At 47.2% G+C, this 20,849-nt stretch overlaps 1 protein-coding gene across 2 annotated transcripts in view; it reads left to right on the forward strand.

Moving 5' to 3' along the window:
* Positions 1–20,849, forward strand: part of MYLK3 (myosin light chain kinase 3) — a 47,069-nt gene that overhangs the window by 15,691 nt on the left and 10,529 nt on the right. For both annotated transcript variants that reach the window (XM_035025293.1, XM_035025292.1), the window contains exons 2-9: positions 1,669–1,759; positions 2,696–3,101; positions 7,082–7,533; positions 9,608–9,713; positions 10,249–10,342; positions 10,751–10,860; positions 11,788–11,929; positions 19,106–19,176. In XM_035025293.1, the coding sequence (XP_034881184.1) occupies positions 1,669–1,759; positions 2,696–3,101; positions 7,082–7,533; positions 9,608–9,713; positions 10,249–10,342; positions 10,751–10,860; positions 11,788–11,929; positions 19,106–19,176 (1,472 nt within the window). The remainder of the gene's footprint in view (positions 1–1,668; positions 1,760–2,695; positions 3,102–7,081; positions 7,534–9,607; positions 9,714–10,248; positions 10,343–10,750; positions 10,861–11,787; positions 11,930–19,105; positions 19,177–20,849) is intronic.

Below are 20,849 nucleotides of genomic sequence, written 5' to 3' on the forward strand. Positions count from 1 at the left end.
CACATTGATGGTGCTGTGTTAATCATGATGACAGCTTCTGGGCTTTATTTATTACGTGCCCCGCACATGCCAGCAGGGCTCCCATGGGTTGTTAGCTGCAAGAGGACAAAGCATGGTGTGCTGGAATCCCAAAAGGATGAGCAGGCAGTAGGGTGCAGAGAAGTGGGTACAGCATAGGAAAAACAGTGGGACCAACCCTCCTGCTCAGTGCCAGGGAGGCATTCTAAAGTTGGGAGGACTGTGGTGCCCCGTTAGCGGGGACTGCTCCAGCCAATTTTTGCCATGTGGGCCTAAAGTTGCCAGATCTTCAGATTTTTTCAGGAGCATCTGGGAGCTTAGAATTGTTTCTAATCAGTTTTATGAAGGTATAATTTATATACAATAAATGGTACACACACACAGTATGTACATTTTAAGTACACCGCTCAACAAATGTATACACCCAAATCAACACCACCACAATCAGAATGTAGAAAAATCCTAAGCCCCAAAAGGGAACTTAGAATTTTAATGTAAAAGTCTCGTAGATTTAAATTGTTGGTAACAAATTTAAAAATTTTAAATGCTGCGCAGGCCAAACAAAATGTGTCTCAAGCTCATTTTGGCTCCCAGCTGGGGCCTCTGTGGCCCAGGCAAGGGAAAGGGCCTTCAGAGGTGAGTGCCTTGACCAGACCTGCTGCTATGATAAAGACCAGGAGGAGTCTGAGAGGCTGTACCGGTCAAAGGCTTAAAACCTCCAGAAGCACCAGGGGGACCCAGCAAGGAGTCAGGCCGTGTAGAAATATTTACACTTGGAAATACTGAATGTTCTACCATTTCAGGAGGCAGAACACTGGCCTGGTACAGACCACTCAGAGTTAAAGGAAGAGCTGCTTCGAGCTCCTCCAGGCCTCACACAGTTGACCCACGCATCAGTCAGTTGAGTCACTGATGGCAGAGAGCTCCCTGTCTCAGGCAGGATAAAATCCCCGGAGCTCCTGAGCACGTACCGTGCGCTGGGCACACTTGTCAGGGCGTCCACAGATCGACTCCCCCAATCCTCTTATTAACTCTCCGAGGCAGATAATATGATTCTCCCCACTTCACAGATGAGGAAAGGGAGATACAGAGAAGTTAGGGGTGAAGTTGGGGTTTAAACCCAGCAGGTCCTGGCTCCAGAGTCAGGGAGAAGCTGTGCTTCCGGCCGTGCTACTGTTCTGTAAAGGGCTGACGGTAGGATGCACCCGGTTCCCTGGCAGGCACTGTTAATTCCAGCCCTCCTCCCTGCCCCTTGCCCCGCAAACAGGCATGGGTTAATTGGACTTTAGAATCCAAGCCAAGCCAACACTCTAATAGCCATGACAGACTGATCTGAATTGACACTTTAAATTTATTTTCCATCCCTGGTTTAAATACTTTGAAGTACAGTCTATTTAGAAGCCTCTGTCAGGTCTGCCCCTTACTGGCAATATGATGACACATTAGAAAGAACTTGGTGACTTTGGATAAGTATCTTTATCTCTAAAATGACAGTAGCAATATCTACCCTCTAGTGTTCACCTGTGAGACCAGGTGAAATAACCTAAATACTTCTACGTTAAGCACAGGATAGGTGCTCAACAAATGTTTGTGGCCTGAACAATGATGTTGATGATGATGTGATGATGATGATGATGATTGTTCTTTCAGAACAAAGATAGAGTGGAAGAGAAAGGAGCAAAACCAAAGCATGCACTGAGCACCAGAGCTGTGCAAGCCGAGCTCAGGGGGCCTTGGGAAGGTGAGTGGGACCCCATTTGCTGTATCCCACATTGCACACATAACAGCTTCAGAAGAAAAATACCAGTGCCCCCACCAACAATGTGATCGCTAAAAAACTGTTGAAGCTTCTTTTTTTTTCATTTTTTTTTAATCCTTTCCATATATCCCACTATGTATTGCTGTTCCAAAGTCACTTGGACTAGCTCCTTTCTGTGTAAGCTATGCCACCAACTTGAATCTCAGGTCTATTTCACTTTGCTTTACATCTTTATGGATTGCTTTTATTCAAGTTTCATTTTCTTTTACAACTTCGTGTAATATTGACATGGTTCTGAAGTCAAATTGACAAAACAAGGGATATTAAGTCTAGCTTCTATCCTTGTTCCTCCCTTGCATATGGAACCATTTACAAAATTTTTTGTCTTATCTTTCTGTGTCTTTAAGCGATGTTCTAAGTGGTTATACACATGCACCTGCATGTGCGTGCACGTGTGCACACACACGTGCACACACCCTTACACACGCGCACACCCTCACACCCGCACACACCCGCACAACACCCTTACACATGCACATGCACATACCCTTACACACACACGCATGCACACACACGCACACACACACACACCTTCCCTTCCTAGACAAACAGAAGCACACCAGACACACTTTTCTCCACCTGGCTCTTATTTCACTTTTCACTCAGTATATCCTGAGATCACTCCATAGCCACATCTGGAGATATTCGCATCTCTCTATTTTTTATGGCTGTGCAGTGCTCCTGGGTGACGGGCCATGGTTTAGTCAAGCAGCCTCCTACTGTTGGTCACTTGGGTTGTTTCCAGTCTGCCTATTATAAACATGCTGCGCTGAATGGCCTTTGCAGATCCTTTGCAATATCTTTAGGATAGAGTCCTCCATGTAGGAATGCATTTTTATGCTTCCTGTTTTCCCGTAGAGAGCCAGCAGGCGAGCCTCCCAGAGGGGACGGTGGAGAGGCTGAGCCCCATCAATGCTTCAGAGATAGGATCTGGCCTCCCCACCCAGGCAGAGGCCCCGCCAGGGCAGGAAGAAGGAATTCCTGGCCCAGCCCAAGTGCCCCCTGGCCTCCTGCCGCTGCCCACGGAGGCAGAAGCCAAAGCTCCTGGATCATTCGTTGAGAAGCCTGGGACTGGCCAGGAATTGTCTGCAGCATCCACCGGGGTCCGTGAGGCCCCCACCAGCCAGGAGGCTTTACCCGGTACAGAACAAGGATCATCATTCAGCAGGCCTGACCCGCAGCCCTCAGGGGCAGGCATGAGGCTGACTCCAGGACTGCCAGTCCAAGCCAAGGCAGCTCACAGTGGTGGAGAAACACCTCCAAGGTAAGGGGAGCTCCTCCATGCCGGGCGAGGGAAGGAATAAACAGTAGCCCCTCAGGGGGAGTTGTCTGCGCAGTCCTGGCGAGCTTCATGAGGGGAAGACAGGGAAGGCGTAGGCACTGCTCTTGGGAATTTAGAGCACTGTTTCTCAACTGGTGTCCATTAGAATTAACTGAAAGGAATTTTTAAAATACCAATGCCGGGAGAGTCTGATTTATTCAGTCTAGAGTGAGGCTCAGGTATCCTTCTTCCCTCCCTCTCTCCCTCCCTGCCTTCCTTCCCTCCTTCCCTCACTCTCTCTTTCTCTCTTTCTTTTTGCAAGCTCCGTGGGTGATTCCACTGTGGAGCGGGACTCTTAGAACAGCTGTCATAGTTATAAGCCGGGGCTCACAGCACAATCCTAGGTGCTGGCATCGGCCACGCCTTCCACAGACACCATCCCGCTGTGTTCTCACAACATCCCCGGGAGGCGAGAATGTGGAGATGAGGAAACAGGCTGAGAGTGCCCAGGGCCACACAGCCAGGGATTCACAAAGTTGAAATCTGAATCCAGGTTGTTGGGCTCCAGAATCTACTCCTAACCACTGTACCATCCTGCCTCCTCAGGTCAGCATTTAATTAGGTCCCAAATACTAAGTTGGAGAGAGAAGGATGGAGATTCAGAGGGAGGTTGGCATGGGCTGAGTCAATCCAGCGGGGCCTTCAGGATGATTATACTTGGGGTCCTGAAGGTGGGGTTGTGTCCTCAGAACACCGCCTCAGGACCAGCCCTCGGCCCTCAGCAGACACAGTGCAGGATAATGAAGAGCCAGAAGCTGCTGGCTGCCACGCTCTCCCTAGCCCTCTGTTTCCAGCCCTGTGGAACAGTGCATCCCGGCCCCCAGGGAGGCCCACTGAAGTGTGTTGTGCTTCCCTGTCTTAAGGGGGTCTGGTGCCCTCCTACACCTGCCCCAGGTTGTCCTTTTCTGTAACAGAGCCCCCTCCCTTCCCTAGGCCTGGTGCAGGGAGGGGAGCTGGTGTCTGTGTGCTATGGTGACCAGCAGAAAGCCCAGATCGTTGGTCTGCCTTTGTTCTGGAAGGAAATGAGAGCCTGTGGGAGATCTTAACCAGCTAAAAGGAGGGATTCCTGGCACGCTTCCCTGGATCCTGGCCAGCACTGTAAATATGGAATCTAGGGACAGGGTGGACTTTCCATGAACTTGCTAGGGGCCCCCAAAAGATTCTGCATGAGGGGAAAGGTCTCTATGTCCGTTTCAGCCCTGAGCTGAATTTCAGGCACACTAGACCTGCCTTGGGGCTCAGGAAGTGGAGAGATCACTCCCTGCCCTTCCCCAGCTAGCACCTGAGTATATTTTGAGAAAACAAGTTTACACTCAAGCACCGGCTCTGACGGGCAGTGGCTGCCTGTACAGAGGATGCTGAGGCCCCAGCTGGAGCTGGAGGAACACAGGGCTGTAATTGATCAGCCTGGGGCAGCCGGAGGGAAAGCCTTGGGCACTCAGCGCCATGCGAATGCGTGGCAGTGCGTTGGGGTCATCCCATGCCCTGCTCTCTGTGAACACCAAGTGGGACAGCAGTGACTCTTGGCTTTATCAGCTGGCCACCTGACCACCTGGATGCTCTTCCAGCAACGGGCTTCCTGCAGTTCCCGTGGCCCTCAGTGGAGACAAGGCCCGGGCCAGGCTCGGATGCCACCCTTCGCACCCTCCCCTGTCATCACCAACCCACACTCACTCCTCCCGAGGGGCACGGGGCTGGGGGGTCTTCGGCTGCCTCCTGCCCGAGGCTGGCTGTGGACAGCCTTGTACTGAGTCAGGTGCATCCAGGAACGGGCGCAGCTTTCGAGACCCGCTGCAGCTCGGGGAGGGGGCTGGGCCTTCAACTGCTGGGGAAAAGCCTCACTTTTTTTCATTATGGTGAAAAAACACATAACATTTACCAACTGAACCATTTGTAAGCGTACAATGCCGGAGTGTTAAGTATATTCAGGTTGTTGTGACACAGATCTCCAGAACATTTCCATCTTGCAAATCTGAAACTCTGTAACCATCAAACAACTTCCATTTTGCCCACCCCCCAGATCATGGCCACCACCATTGCACTTTCTGTCTCTGAATTTGACTACTGTAGGTACTGAATATAAGTGGAATTATACATGTGGAATCAGTTTTTTTTGTGACTGGCTTATTTCACTTAGCATAACGTCCTCGAGGTTCACCCAGGTAGCAGCATGTAACAGGATTTCCTTCCTCTTTAAGATCAAACAATATTCCTTTGTATGGATATTATACATTTTGCTTATCCATTCATCCTCGATGGACACTTGGGGTGCTTCCACATTTGGTTGTTGTGAATAATGCTGCTATGAACACAGGTGTACAAATATCTCTTTGACACTCTGTTTTAAATTCTTTTGGATACGTTTTAAGAAGTGAAATTGCTGGGCGCCTGGGTGGCTCAGTTGTTAAGCATCCGCCTTCAGCTCAGGTCATGATCCCAGGGTCCTGGGACGGAGCCCCGCGTCGGGCTCCCTGCTCCGTGGGAGGCCTGCTTCTCCCTCTCCCACTCCCCCTGCTTGTGTTCCCTCTCTCGCTGTGTCTCTCTCTGTCAAATAAATAAATAAAATCTTAAAAAAAAAAAAAAGAAGTGAAATTGCTGGGTCATAAGGTAGTCCTATTTTTAAATTTTTGAGGAACCACCATCCTGTTTTCCACAGTAGCTGCACCCTCTTGAGCCTCATTTTGGGACCCCTGGGGCTTTCTCTGCTCCGTGGACTCTCAGCACTTCTGTGAGGTATCAATGTCTCTGTTTGACAGAAGAGGGAGCTGATCCCAGCCTTGTCCAAAGTTGTCCAGCAACGTCGTCCAGAGCTAAGACCAGAGAGGAGGCTGCTGGGCTCCCTCCTGAGACTCAGTCCATGCCAGACACTCACCTCCTCACCCCACCCCTACACACATAGACCCCCAGCAGTGGGGTTGTGAAGAGTAGTCAGAGCAGGGCAACTCTGAGAGGGAGGGTCGAACCCTTGGGGGTCATGGCTCCCAGGGTCAGATCCTTCCCTCTGAACGTCGTCAGGGCTCAGAGGGCCTTCCTGACCTCTAGCTGGAGTCCCAAACCTGATGTCGCAAGGTCGGGTAATGGAGATGGACACGAAGTGGGCCCAGTGGCATTGCCAGGGTGCAGCAGGGTCTGTCAGGAGGGGGAGCTGCTTCTCAGCTATGCAGACATGCCCGGCACAGCCAGACCTACGTGTCCAAGGGGAATGAGGAGTCCAGTCTCTATGAGCAGTTGCCTGATTTTTTTTTAAATATTTTTTTTATTTATCTGGGAGGGAGAGAGAGTGCGGGCAGGGGCAGAGGGAGAGTATTTCAAACAGACTCCCCACTGAGCAAGGGAGCCTCACATGGGCCTTGATCCCACAACCCTGAGATCATGACCTGAGCTAAAAGCAAGAGTTGGATGTTTAACCGACTGAGCCACCCAGGCGCCCCGCAGTTGTCTGATTTCAATAAAATATGTCTGACTTGGGGTTTCCAGTGGGATATTTGACTTGGCTCACCCTTTCTTCATTTAACTGAGGGAGACTGAGGCCTAGAGAGGAGAGCCCAGGTCTCCTGCCTCCTGGGGCAGAAGCAGGTTTCTAAGGCCTTTGGGGGCATCAGGTGCCTGCCAGTGTCCATCTCAGGTACTTCAGCCTTCCTTGGCCGCTCATCCACTGGAGTCCTCAGAGTGGATGGTACCATCTCACTGAACCCAGCCTCTCCCTGGTGTCCTGTGTGGGCAGAGGTAGTCAGGGGTTGGGGTCTGCTGGTTCTAAACACAATCTACCTTACTATTATAATAACTGCAAGGTCCCTTTTTCTGGATGAGAAACGGAGGCCAATAGGCCGTGATCCTTGAATGGTGGCAGCAGGCATTTGAACCCAGGTCTGTGGTGACTCGCGAGTCCTTGCTTTTAAGGCTGTGTTTTCTCTCTGCCCCAGGATCTCCATCCATGTGCAGGAGACGGACACCCCCGGGGAGCTGCTTGTGACACGAGGGGGCGGCCTCAGACCCACACCCCCTGTGGAGGCTCCGGCAGCTGCCCATCCAGGTGAGCAGGACCCACCTGGGCCCGTGCCCCAGACCCCTACAACCAAGTCAGAAAAACAGATCCCGAAAGGAGCCGGCAAGGTTTCCCCACTGCGGAAACGGAGCAGCCATGAGGAAGCAAAGGCAGAGGAGAAGCAGGGGCCTGGGGCCGAGTCGGCCACGGGACCAAGCGGGGCCAGGAGGGACAAAGGAGCTGATGCTGGAGGCCCAGGCTGGCGGCAGGACAAAGGCGAGGGTGCAGGAAACGCTGAGCCCGGGGAGAACCTCACAGCCGGGGGCGCGGGCAGAGATGGAGCAGGAAGGAGGACGCCCCCTGGAGAGGAGCCTGGCAGCGTGGTTCTGGGTAAGTGAACCCATTGCTGGTGCCCCAGGGTGAGCGGGGTTGGGGGCCTTCTCCCAGGGGGCTTTCCTGCAGCTTCAGGGAGAGAGAATGTGGGTCTGGGGGGAGTCCGCGACTTGGAACGGCCTGCCAGTGCCTGCTGGGGCTGGAGAGCAAGGCCTGCAGCTGCAGCAGGCTGAGTTTGGGGGTGACTGTGGCAGTAGGGGAGGAAGGAGCCCATGCGGCCCAGCTGGGTGGGTTTCTCAAGCCACCAGCCTGCCTGGGCTCTCCACCATGGGTGTCATTCTGGATCCAGCCAGAGAAGGCTTCTGCTAAAAAGAACATCTATTAAGTGGTGTTAATATTGGCCGCCGCACCCAGTGAGTGAGATCCCATCCCGGGGTACAGAAGGGTGTGGGGGGCTGCTGACCTGCTCTCTGCCCCAGTGGTGGTGGGGGGCATCCTTGTGTTCTTGTGACCCAAGCGCTCTCAACTCCGCCAGCCCTTAGGGTCACACCCTCCTTGGTCTGAGCCCTCATCCCATGTGGTGGCAGGAAGGCCACCTTTGTGGATTTCCTGCCCTGGAATTCCGGGAAGTCCCTGAGGAAGGGCTGTGTGTTCTGCAGTCACTCCGGGGCCCCTTGCCACTTCTGGGCTCTGCAGTTGCCCTGTCTTAGTGACATCTCAGCTGCTTCCCCTCCACCTGTACAACTTGGTCCCCATGTGGCCAAAGGCCTCCTTTCATTCCTGAAACGCTGCTGAAACCAGGCGGAGACTCCGGAGGCCTTTCTGAGGCTCGCGGTGGTGAAAAAGGCCATGTGGACTGTGGACTGTCTGTGTGCCGAGCCGGGTGCCTCCGTGCCGGCGTTTACCCTCACGGGCTTGTGGAGTGGGGATGAATGGAAACACAGGAGAGGTCAAGGGCCATGCTCAGGGCCCCGGAGACAGTGCGGACGCAGCCAGGATCTGGCCCTGGCTGCCCGGCTTGGGAACGGCGCGTGCACGCCTGGTCGCTAAACAGCCACCCGGAGAAGCACACAGCAGAGGAAGCGTCAAGCCAGATGCTAGATTTGGAATCTCTGTGACACACACTCAGACCTTTCCGGGTCCCAGAAGAACAGCAGCAGCAGGAACCACACTCGTTAGCTCTGTGGTCCGGGGCTCAGGGCTTGCCTTTGCAGATACAAAAAGGAATGAGCAATATTCTCTCAAGGCAAACATCTACTTGGGGGAGCAAAAAGCTGCTCTTATTAAGATGAACTAAGAGGAAATGGCCGTGTTTTCGCGGCACCGGGTATATGGTTTCAGAGGCATGAGTTGGTGGTGGAACTCTGAGTGAACCGTGACAAGCCCAGAAAAACCCAACCCAGCCTCTGACTTCCCGCCACGGAGTCTCCCAGCCCTTAATACGCAAACCAGCTTAAGTCATCGTGTTTGGTGTTCTGTTTTATTCCTTTATTTCATGCAACATTTCTAGGTTCACACAACTGCTGAAGGGCAAGATTTTTCCCGAAAACTTAGGCCATCTTTACCTTTCCAAGTGCTGGTGTGCTCTGTTTCCCCTCCAGGCCCACTGTCCACTGCCGGCGCTCCCCCAGAAGCCGACCCGCAGTGGGCTCCTCGCGGGCTGTTTGCTCTGTGAGGAGATCAGAGGGTGGAAGTGGAGGGGGGAGGGTGTTTGTTTTCCAGCCGCCTCCCTGTCCCACCGCCCTGGCTGGTATCTGCCCCCCTGCCTGTATCTTCAAACATAGTCCATCATTAAATTCTGCTTGATTACCCTGTTCAAGGGTGCCTTCCGTTTCCACCCCGGGTCCCCTCTCAACTTCAGTGAACAGACTGGGTAGAACTTCTCCATCTTGCAAAGCGTACACTGTAGGTGATAGGAGACTTGGGTTTGAATCCCACCCGTCACTGACTCACTGTGTGCCGTTGGGCCAGTCACCACACCTCTCTGAAATTCAGCTCACTCCTCTGCCATACGGGTGACCCCAATGAGGTGATCCCTGGGAAGGGCGAGGGTCTTGTCACTTGACCCAAGCGGGTGGCTGAGAGTGCGGGCTGCGCTTAGGAGGCTCACAGACTGTTGTCTCCCAAACAGATGACAGCCCAGCCCCACCAGCCCCCTTCGAACACCGGGTGGTGAGTGTCAAGGAGACCTCGACCTCAGCAGGTTACACAGTGTGCCAGCATGACGTCTTGGGAGGGTAGGTGGGCTTCTGCCTTGATGAGGGGCAAGAGCAGGAGGGGTGGGCCAGAGACAGCTGGAGACCCAAGCTGGCGTGCTGCTGGATGCTTCTCAGGAGGGGGTTGATCAGGAGCCAAGGCCCTGAGGTCAAGGTCACAGCATGCTAGTGACTGGATAGTCCACAGAGAGTGGGTGAGTGCAGGAGAGCCCACAAGGTGTGGGACGAAGTATAGGGTGCAGGAGGCCCACACAGTATGGGCATGGGAACCATACACTGGAGGTGGTAGGCAGGCCAGGTGGTGTGGAGTGAGGGAGGTGGTCCCTTGGGGTGCAGCACAGACCACTTGTGATAGGGTGAAGAAGGTCTTCTCCAGGTTTCAGGAGCAGCCATGTGGTGTGGGGGTGATGACTGCAGTACCTGCAGGGTGCAGGGTAACCCCCGTGGTGTTTATGAACGAAGTGCAGGCCCAGAAAGCCCAGGGTGCAGGATGGCCCACCATGTATGGGATGAGCCTCTTGGGCTCTCAGCCTGCCGTACCATCATGTCTCTGCAGAGGCCGGTTTGGCCAGGTCCACAGGTGCACGGAGAAGTCCACGGGCCTCTCGCTGGCAGCCAAGATCATCAAAGTGAAGAGTGCCAAGGACCGGGTGAGGCATTTGCCCTGGGCCAGCCAGTACCTTGGGCCACGTTCAAGGCTCCTATACTTCCTTCTTGGCCCCCAGGCCCCTGCATGCTGATCAGGAACCCTGCCACCTTCCCTGCCTCTTTTCCATGACTCCCACACTCTGCTCAGCATATCACCTCACACCCTGGGTGGCAGGGTCCCTCTGGACCTCCAGGTTTCCTTCTTGGGCCTCAGGTTTCCTATCTGTGGAATGGGGGGTTTGAACTAAGGTCCCTTTTGTTGTAAGAACCTGGTTTGGGTGGTGGTGAGTTGGAGACCTGATGTGAGAGGAGGAAAGGAGGTTGTGGGCATGCATGTGTCTTGGGAGGCGCAGCTGGCTCATCTTCCTGACCCATTTCTTGGAAACTCTTCTCCCGTCTGACTCTGCAAGGAGGATGTGAAGAACGAGGTCAACATCATGAACCAGCTCAGCCATGTGAACCTGATCCAGCTCTATGATGCCTTTGAGAGCAAGAACAGCTTTACCCTCGTCATGGAGTAGTGAGTGTCTTGGGAGGTGGAGCAGTGACTTCTCTGTGGGCCAGGACTCAGGACTGGGGCTTGGAGCTGTGGTTCTAGGCAAAACTCTCCCTTTCCCTTCCCCTCTCTGGGATATCTAGGGAATGTCATCACCTCCAATATGGAGCATGGAGGACAAAGCCATTTGTCATAAACCAGCAGTAAACCTGACTGACCTGTAGATATATGTCAGCTTGGCCTACACAATTTTTAATAATTTTGATTTAGGCGTTAACAATTGGAAATTGGGAGATTTCATATTGAAACCCAGCTATCTTGCTTTTCTTAAAAATGTGAGAGATCTAGCTGGACCTGCATTTCTAGCTGGAAGTGGTGTGCTGGAGCTCCCACTGGCTGACCCTTGTAGACAGGGCAACCAGTCTCCCATTTGCCATAGTCCCCACCATTCCCAGCTACCCCGAAGCTGAGGCCAGGGGCTCAGAGGCCGTTTATTTCTGTGCTTGTGTTGCTATTTTCCTTCTGGTAGGGTTTGTCATGTCATGTCTCTACCAAGAGTGAAAAAACAAAGATAGACTAAGGGCTATATTTTATGAAAACTTGTCTCACATCTGGTCTTTTTTGCCCATTTTGGGTTCTTGCCATGTAAGTATTAATTGGCCCCCGTAGGCAAATGAGTTTATAACTTTGACCCAGAGTATCCAGAGTCGAGCCTGGATTATCAACACTGAAGACAATCCCCAGTCTTCCTCTTGGCCCATCAATTCCTTTTTACCACCTGCACTCTGAGCTGGGAACAGGCCAGAACAAAGATCTCCATAAAACCCCAGATGTCAGTGGCACCCTCAGGCTTACCTGGGTCAGCCTCTTTTGACTCTTGGTGATAAGAGTGGACAAATCCTCTGAGAGCCTCGCTTAGGCCAGTGTTTGCCTCTCCCTTTGCCCTGGCAGTGTGGATGGGGGTGAACTCTTTGACCGGATCACAGAGGAGAAGTACCAGCTGACCGAACTGGCTGTGATCTTGTTCACCAAGCAGATCTGCCAGGCTGTGCATTACCTCCATCAACACTACATCTTGCACCTGGACCTCAAGGTCAGGCTCCACCTGGGCATGTGCTGGGGGGAGGGGGCCCAGGGTTCCTGAGCTGCTGCTGCTCTCTTACCTTAAAGAGCTCCATCAACAGACGGTCCTGGCTTCCGTTCCTGGCTCTCTGCCATCTCCTAGTTCTGGAGTAAATGAGTCGTGCTGGCTCTCTGCCATCTCCTAGTTCTGGAGTAAATGAGTCGTGTTGGCTCTCTGAACCTCAGTTCTCTCATCTGTAAAATGTGGGTAGTTGGTTCAGTGTTATTTGAAGATTAAATGATACAATGACCTTCTTTTCCTTAAAAATATCTTTAGAGAGAGACAAACCAAGAAATAGACTCTTAATTATGGAGAACAAACTGATGGTTGCCAGAGGGGAGGTGGGGTAGGAGGATGGGGTCAATAGGTGATGGGTATTTAGGAGTATATTTGTGATGAGCATTGGGTGTTGTATGTTTAAGTGTTGAATCACTAAATTGTGTACCTGAAACTAATATTATTACACTGTTTGCTAACTAGCTAGAATTTAAATAAAAACTTAAAACTTAAAAAAATTTTAAGATTAGTTTAAAAAATTAAAATAGAAACATAACAAATATAGACAATATAGAAATGTGTAAAATACACAGTGAAATTTCTTCCCATCCAGTCTCCATGCTAAGAGGTCCTCTCTATTAGCCGTTTGGCATGATACACAAACACACACAAAGGTGACCATGCTATACATCCTGTTTTTTTTTTTTTTTCTTAAAGATTTTATTTTTTTTTAATTTATTCATGAGAGACAGAGAGAGAGACAGAGGCAGAGGGAGAAGCAGGCTCCCCGCAGAGCAGGGAGCCCGATGTGGGACTCGATCCCAGGACCCTGGGATCATGACCCGAGCCGAAGGCAGACGCTCAACCGACTGAGCCACCCAGGCGTCCCTATACATCCTGTTTTTAAACTTACTTTTTTAGTTAACAGTACATTGTAGACATCTTTTCTAATTCTCTTTAAGGGCCATGTGATATTCCATTGAATGAATGTGTTACACTCTCTTTTGTCTACTAGGATTGTCATAGGAGTGTCATGCACTGGGTGCAGTGCCAGGCTGGTAATAAGCACTTGACACGTGGTGGCTGTTTCTGTGGTTTCCCACGCTGCTGGGCCAAAAGGAGGGTGTTTCTCTACAATTCCTTTTAGGAATTTCAGTGGCTCCCCACAGAAGGTGGGAGGTAGGTTGGCAAGACCTTTGTGGGTGCACATTGCTTCTTCTGACCATCTTTTCTGATTGACATCAGACTCTAAGGTTGGAGTTCTGAGAAAAATGATGGAGATGGTGGGGAATTGGCCTCAGGCTTCCTAGATCACTAGAGCTAATTCCAGAGCTTCTGGATGAGCTGCTCTGTGAGGTTGGCAGTTAAGGGAAGCTCAGGCTTCTCCTCTGTGGTTCTGGGTCAAAAAGCTTTTGGGGCAACCCTGTGTCTCTGCAGCAAGAGATGATCATTGCTAAGGCCCATTTCCCAGCCAGGAACAGGGTTTGTGTTGGTTCAGTCCCTTCCTGGCCATGAGATCTTGTGTAAGTTCCTTGATCTTATTGGTTGATCTTGCATAAGCTCATCAATTGTAAAATGGGGAACAATAGTATCTACCTTTAGGGGTGTTGTATGGATTAAAACATGAAGAAAGTGGGACGCCTGGGTGGCTCAGTTGGCTAAGTGTCTGCCTTCGGCTCAGGTCCTGGGATAGAGTCCTGCATCAGGCTCCTTCCTCAGCGAGGAGCCTGCTTCTCCCTCTGCCTGCTGCTCCCCCTGCTTGTGCTCTCTCTCACTCTTGCTCTCTCTCTCTGACAAATAAATAAATAAAATCTTTAAAAAAAATCCTTCAGATATTTATTTATTTTTTAAAAAGATTTATTTATTTGGCAGAGAGAGAGCACAAGTAGGCAGAGTGGTAGGCAGAGGGAGGGGGAGAAGCAGACTCCCCGCTGAGCAGGGAGCTCATGCAGGGCTTGGTCCCAGAGCCCTGGGATCATGACCTGAGCTGAAGGCAGATGCTTAACCACCTGAGCTACCCATGCGCCCCTAGATGTTAAAAAAAACAAACAAAAAACGAAACAAAGACACATGGAGAAAGAGCCCCAGGGCTGCTATCTAATACAATATCCACAAGCCCACATGTGTCTATTAAACACTTGAAATGTGGCTAGTGTGACTGAGGAACTGAATTTTAAATCTTATTGATGTTAATTTATTTAAATTTAAAAGCTGACACTCTATTTAGTTATTAGTATACTTTTAAGTATATTTGGAATGACTTCAATATGTGAATTTATTTCTCAACTATAAATTTCATGAAATCTTAGTACATCTAAAATATTTCTGATGAAAATTTAGTATCTGAATTGAGATGTGCTGTAAATATAAAATACACACTAGATTTCTAAGTCTTAATATGAAAAAAGAATGGAAAATATCTCATTATTATTTTCCATATTGATAACCTCTTGAAATGATAAAATATTAGGCATACTGGGTTAAAGAAAATATATTATTGGAGTTAAGTTTTAGAAAATATTTTAAGATGAATGAAAATGAAAACACAACATACTAGAACTTATGGGATGCATCTAAAGCAGGAGGAAATTTGTAGCTGCAAACACCAATATTAAATAAGAAGAAATACCTTGAATCAATAATCTAAGATCCCACCTTAAGAAATGAAACAAAGAAGAGTAAGTTAAACTCAAAGCAGCAGAAGAAAGGAAATAATAAAGAGTAGAGCAGAAATAAATGAAACACAGAATAGATAAACAATAGAGAAAATCAATGACACCAAAAGTTGGGCCTTTGGAAAGATCAATAAATTGTCGAATCTGTAGCTATATTGGCCAAGACAAAAAGAGAAAATACTCAAATTACTAAAATCAGGATTGAAAGAAAGGACATCACTACTAGCCTTACAGAAAGAAAAAAGGATTATAAAGGAATAATATGAAAAATTGTATGCCAACAAGTTAGATAATTTAGATAAAATGAACAAATTCTCAGGAAGACACAACCACTGAAAACTGACTCAAGAAGGAATAGAAAATCTGAATCGACCTGTAACGAGAGATGGAATTAGTATCAAAAACTACCCACAAAGAAGAGCCGAGGCCCATGTGGCTTCACTGGTGAATTCTACCAATTTAAAGAAGATTTAATTAAAAGAAGAATTAACACCAATTCTTCACAAACTCTTCCAAAAAATAAAAGATAAGGGGACACTTCCTAACTCATTTTATGAGGCCAGTCTCATCTTTTTTTTTTTAAGATTTTATTTTCAAGTAATCTCTACACTTAATGTGGGGCTTGAACTCGAAACCCTGAGATCAAGAGTCACACGCTGTACCTACTAAGCAAGCCAGGCGCCCTGAAGCCAGTCTCATCTTGATACCCAAACCAGACAAAAACATCACAAGAAAAGAAAACTATAGGCCAATATCCCTTATGAATATAGATACAAAAATCATCAATAAAATTTTAGCAAACTGAATACAACAACATATAAAAAGGATTATACACATGACAAAGTGGGATTTATCCTAAGAATGCAAGGTTGGCTTACCATAAGAAAATCATCAATCTAATATGCCGTATCAATAGAGTCATTTCAATAGATGCAGAAAAAGATTTGAAAATTTCATAATGCCTATGTCATTCACCTCACTTCTCATCGCATAGTTATTTTGTCATCTCATGTCGTCACAAGTAGAAGGGTGAGTATAGTAGAAAAAGATATTTTGAGAAAGAGAGAGAGAGACCACATTCACATAATTTTTATTATAGTATATTTTCATAATTGTTTTGTTATTAGTTGTTAATCTCTTACTGTGCCTAATTTATAGGTTATTTATAAGTTTATCATAGGTATGTATAAATAGGAAGAAGCATAGCATACATAAGGTTCGCTACTATCTGTTGTTTCAAGCATCCACTGGGGGTCTTGGAATGTATCCTCCATGAAGAAGGGGGGACTACTGAAATATCAAAAACAATAAAATACGTTGGAATAAATTTAACAGATGAAGTGCAAGACTTATGTTCTTAAAATCGCAGAAAATTATTAGAAGAATTTAAAGAAGACCTATAAATGGAAAAACATCCCATGGTCATGGATTGGAAGACTTAATTTTGTTAAGATGGCAATAATTGATCTACAGATTGAACACAATCTCTATCAAAATTGCAGCTGGCTTGGGCGCCTGGGTGGCTCAGTCGTTAAGCATCTGCCTTTGGCTCAGGTCGAGATCCCGGGGTCCCGGGATCGAGTCCCGCATCGGGCTCCCTGCTCGGCGGGAAGCCTGCTTCTCCCTCTCCCACTCCCCCTGCTTGTGTTCCTGCTCTCGCTATCTCTCTCTCTGTCAAAAAAAAAAAAAAAAAAAAAAAATGTTTCTCTAAAAAAAAAAAAAAATTGCAGCTGGCTTCTTTGCAGAAATTAATGCACTGATCCTAAAATCCAGATGGAAATTTAAGAGATGCAGAATAACAAAAACAAACCTCGAAAAAGAGCAAAGTTGAAGGATGCACATTTCCCATTTTCAAAATTTACAGCTAAGCTACAGAAATCAAAACAATGAGTTATGTGTATGAGGATGAATAGATAGCTCAATGGCATACAATTGAGAGTCCAAAATCAGACCCTTATAGTTGTGGTCAATTGATTTTTTGATAACTGTGCCATGACAAATCAACGAAGAAAGGATAATCTTTTCAATGGACACCATGCCTGATAACCACATGCAAAAGAATACACTCATACTATACACAAAAAATGGATTGTGACTTAGATTATAAAATTCTTAGAAGAAAACATAGGAGTAAATCTTTGTGACCTTGGATTATTAGGCAATGATTTCTTAGAAATGACTCAAAAGCAAAAGCTAGGAAAGAAAAATAGATAAATTAGATTTTATCAAAATTAAAAACCTTTATGCTTCAAAGTATATCATCATGAAAGTGAAATGACAGCCCACAAAATGGGAGAAATATTTCCAAACAATATATCTGATAAGAGACTTGTATCTATAATATGTAAATAAATCTTACAACTCAATAATTGAAAGACAAATTTTAGAATGGGCAAAGGATTTGAATAGACATTTATCCAATAAAGATATACAAATGGATGATAAGCACATGAAAAGATTCACAACATCATTAGTCATTAGAGAAGTACAAATCAAAACTACAGTGAAATATTGTTTCACACCCATTAGACTAAGCTAAAATAAAAAATAAAAATAACAGACAATAAGAAGTGTTGGCTATGATGTGGAGAAATTGGAACTCTCATATATTGCTGATGAGATTGTAAATTTGTGCATCCACTTTAGAAAACAGTTTGGCAGTTCCTAAAATGTTAAATGCAGAGTTACCACATGACCCAGTAATTTAACCTCTAGGTATGTACTCAAGAATATCAAAAACATAAGTCAATACCAAAACTTGTGCATAAACGTTCTTAGCAGCATTATGCATAATAGCCCTAAAGTGAAAACAACGTGAATATTCACCAACAGATGAATAGATACACAAATATGATATATCCATACAATGGAATATTATTCAGTTCTGAAAAGAAATGAGGGAGGTACTGATACATACTACAATATGGATGAAGCTCAAGGACATTAAATTAAATGAAAGAAGCCAGATGCAAAAGGCCAGTATTTGTATAATTCATTTTATGAAATGTCCAAATGGCAAATCCAAAGAGACAGAAAATATGTTAGTGATTACAAGATTTAGGGGTGGGAGAGAATGAAGAATGACCTCAGATGGGTATGAGCTGTGTTTTTTTGGAAGAGATAAAAATGTTCTTAAATTGGAGTCATTACATAACTCTCTGAATATACTAAAATCCATGGAATTGCACACTTTAAAATGATGACTTTTATAATACCATCATTATTGTTTATATTTATTATTTATATTTCAATAATGCTGTTATAAAAATTAAGTTCACTTATTTCTTTTTACCTTTTTAATCAGCTGTTAGAAAATTTTTAAATTGTATATGTAGTTCACATTGTAGTTCTATCGGACAGTGTTGTTCTAGACCTTATAATGAAGACATGGAGACTTTAAGTCACCATTCTCCTGCTCCTATCTGAGGAATTGCGTGACTCCATTGTAACATAAATAAGAATAAAACCTTCTGTTGGGAGAAATAGTACCTGACATTTGCTTTGAAAGCTGTACAATGTTTTCATGCATGTTATGCGATTTGATCCTCTTACCTTCCCAGGAGGAAGGCAGGAAGTGGTTATTATTCCCGTTTTATAGATGGAAACACTGAGGTTTCAGAAAAGGGAAGGGACTCACCTAGGGACACAGACCCAGATCATAGACCCCTAGATCTCAGGCACCCGGCCTCAGATCTCCAGGGCTGTTCTACCATAAACCCTCCGCGTGCACCCCCCCCCCATCCAAATTTGTTTTGCACAAGCAGCAAGCATCATTCCAGGCTCTCTCTGGGCCTCAGAGCTGATCTGAAGAACTTGAGAGGAGAAGCATATCAAGACCACCACCTCCATCCCATGGGTCACAGCTGTCACCACAAAATGGGAGATTGACATTGAACAGCTCTGATCTCCTTGACCAGACTACTGAAGCTTTGGTTCCCACCCCTGAGATTCTGTGATATAACTGGTCAGGGTTGGAGCCTGGACACTGGGACTTTCGAGAGCTCCCCTGATCATTCTAATGGGCAGCCAGGGTTTGGAACCATGACCCCAAGCCAATAGTCTCAAACAAGCAGCTTGTGGGCCAAGTCTACATCACAGAGGTATTCCGTTTAACTTTCACACGTGGATGTATGTTTAAATTCGAGTTGTTAATATTTAAAAACATGGAACTTTCACATAAAAGTCTGTACTCTGGCTTCCCTTGAGCAACTGGGGCCTGCATTCCTGCATTATGACCCGAGGCTGGAGCTGCTTTACACAGGGCAGAAGTCCCCCAGTTCCCTTATAATCCATAGCACTCCTTATGTCTCACACCAGCCCACTTTGTTTTCATGATCTAAGTATCCCTGTAGGATTGTCCTGACCCATTCATTCTCTTGGAGGCTGGGAAACTGAGGCCTGCTGACATAAGTGTGGGAGTTGCACCCCTTCTTGGCTGCTGGTTGAGCTAAGCAGACCTCTCTTTCTTTCCCAGCCGGAGAACATACTGTGTGTCAATCAGACAGGACATCAAATTAAGATCATTGACTTTGGACTGGCCAGAAGGTAAGAGGGTTGTATTTTGGCACTTTGACAAAACTCCTGGGGGGCTGCTTGTGGCTCTTTTGGATGTGGTTACCCACAGTTCAGCCTATTTTTGAGTTTTGGGACTGACACAGAAAGCTCTATCACTGAGAGGCTGGTAGCCTTTGATTGTGCAGATAGGCCTTGTTACTACCCGGGGGTGTGTGTGTGTGTGGGGGGGGTGGCTTCATGCTTCGGACTCTGCTTCTCCTTAAAAGGCTGTGGGATTAATTGTATTTCAAACCCCCTGTCTGAGCAGAGAGGGTGTGATGGTTAAAGGAGGACCACTGCGTGGGGGGTCCTCAGATCAATTCTGTTCATCCCCCGGAACTGAAGCCAGGATGTGCTGAGCTATGTGAGGTATCCAGAACCACCCCTGCCCCCTGGGAAGTGAGTAGTTTAAATAAGAAAGTGCATATATGCCAGTGTAGGGTGGTGTCAGACTATGTGGTTCTGGGCCTCTCAAGACTGGGTTAAATCTTGGTAAAATGATGATCAAATGAAATGCCTGCTGACGTGGGGCAGTTTTGAAGGTTAAACGGAATAATACCTTGACAGTGCAGGCCCATCCTAGGAGGGTGGCTAGGTTCTCAAGTTTGACTGCATAAAGTAAACATATGTCTTTAAAAGTGTCCCTTAAAATGCCTAAAGCCTAGTGAAGGAGAGTTTATCCATAGATAGATTTACGATCCTGTCCAGTCGTATGTATGATGAACACTCTAGCCCCTGACACACACAGCCAGTGGTGTGGGTTCTTCGCAATGGCAGGAACAGACCCTTGGCATTGAGAAGGGCTGTCCCCCAAACCTTCAAGCATCCACGGTCTACAAATATGGGGTAGTTGTGTGCCCATCCTCCAGGCTTCCTCCAGAATTCTATTTCCACCAGGAATGACATTTCCCTGGGAATCACGTGTTTTCTAGGTAGGTCTCCACACTAGAGCTGAATTAAAAAAGTTGTTTCTGTCACTTTATAAGCCTAGCGGTGCCCTCTGCTGCATCCACAAGGGGACGAAAGCACAGCCTTGTCACAGTGGAGACAGAACCTTTTGCGTGAGCTCAGCCTCTGGGGTCCAGACCTGCCTCCCAGAAGTAGTAGTGAAAACCACAGTGGCAGTCTTCCTAGGTCCCTCTCCCATTGGGTGAAATGGTACCATTACTTATCTCTTTGTAGGGGTGAAAAATGCGTTTTCAGTGCCTACGTGATGGATGGGAGGCCAAGGGTGAGGTCATGAGAGTAAAGGCAGAGGGCAGTTCATATAATCCTACTGTACCTTCAGGATCCCCATTACACAGTGTACTGTTTTTCATGAACAATATACCAAAGGCCCCAACGCAAATGCTTCAAAATCACATTTAATCCATAATGTAAAAAATTGCTTAATATTTTCCTAAATAATGTGTTATAAAGTTGGGATACATCCTATACACTTGCATGTATTATCCACTAGAGCAATGTCTCTGAATGTATTTTTTATTATCATTGCCTACCTTCCAAAGAGCCTTTTTAGACATTTCTTTCCTAATCACCAGGCCCCCTCCTCATGAAATTTAATGCTGCAATTGTCCTTTGTATCTGTTTATGTACCATGGCTCTTTGGAAAGCCACAAAGCATTGTAATAGCTAAGACTTTTTTGCACTTCCAAGAACCAATG

The sequence above is a fragment of the Mirounga leonina genome, unplaced genomic scaffold, assembly GCF_011800145.1.
Source record: "Mirounga leonina isolate KUSES-001 unplaced genomic scaffold, KU_Mleo_1.0 Mir_180, whole genome shotgun sequence".
NCBI classification, from domain to species: domain Eukaryota; kingdom Metazoa; phylum Chordata; class Mammalia; order Carnivora; family Phocidae; genus Mirounga; species Mirounga leonina.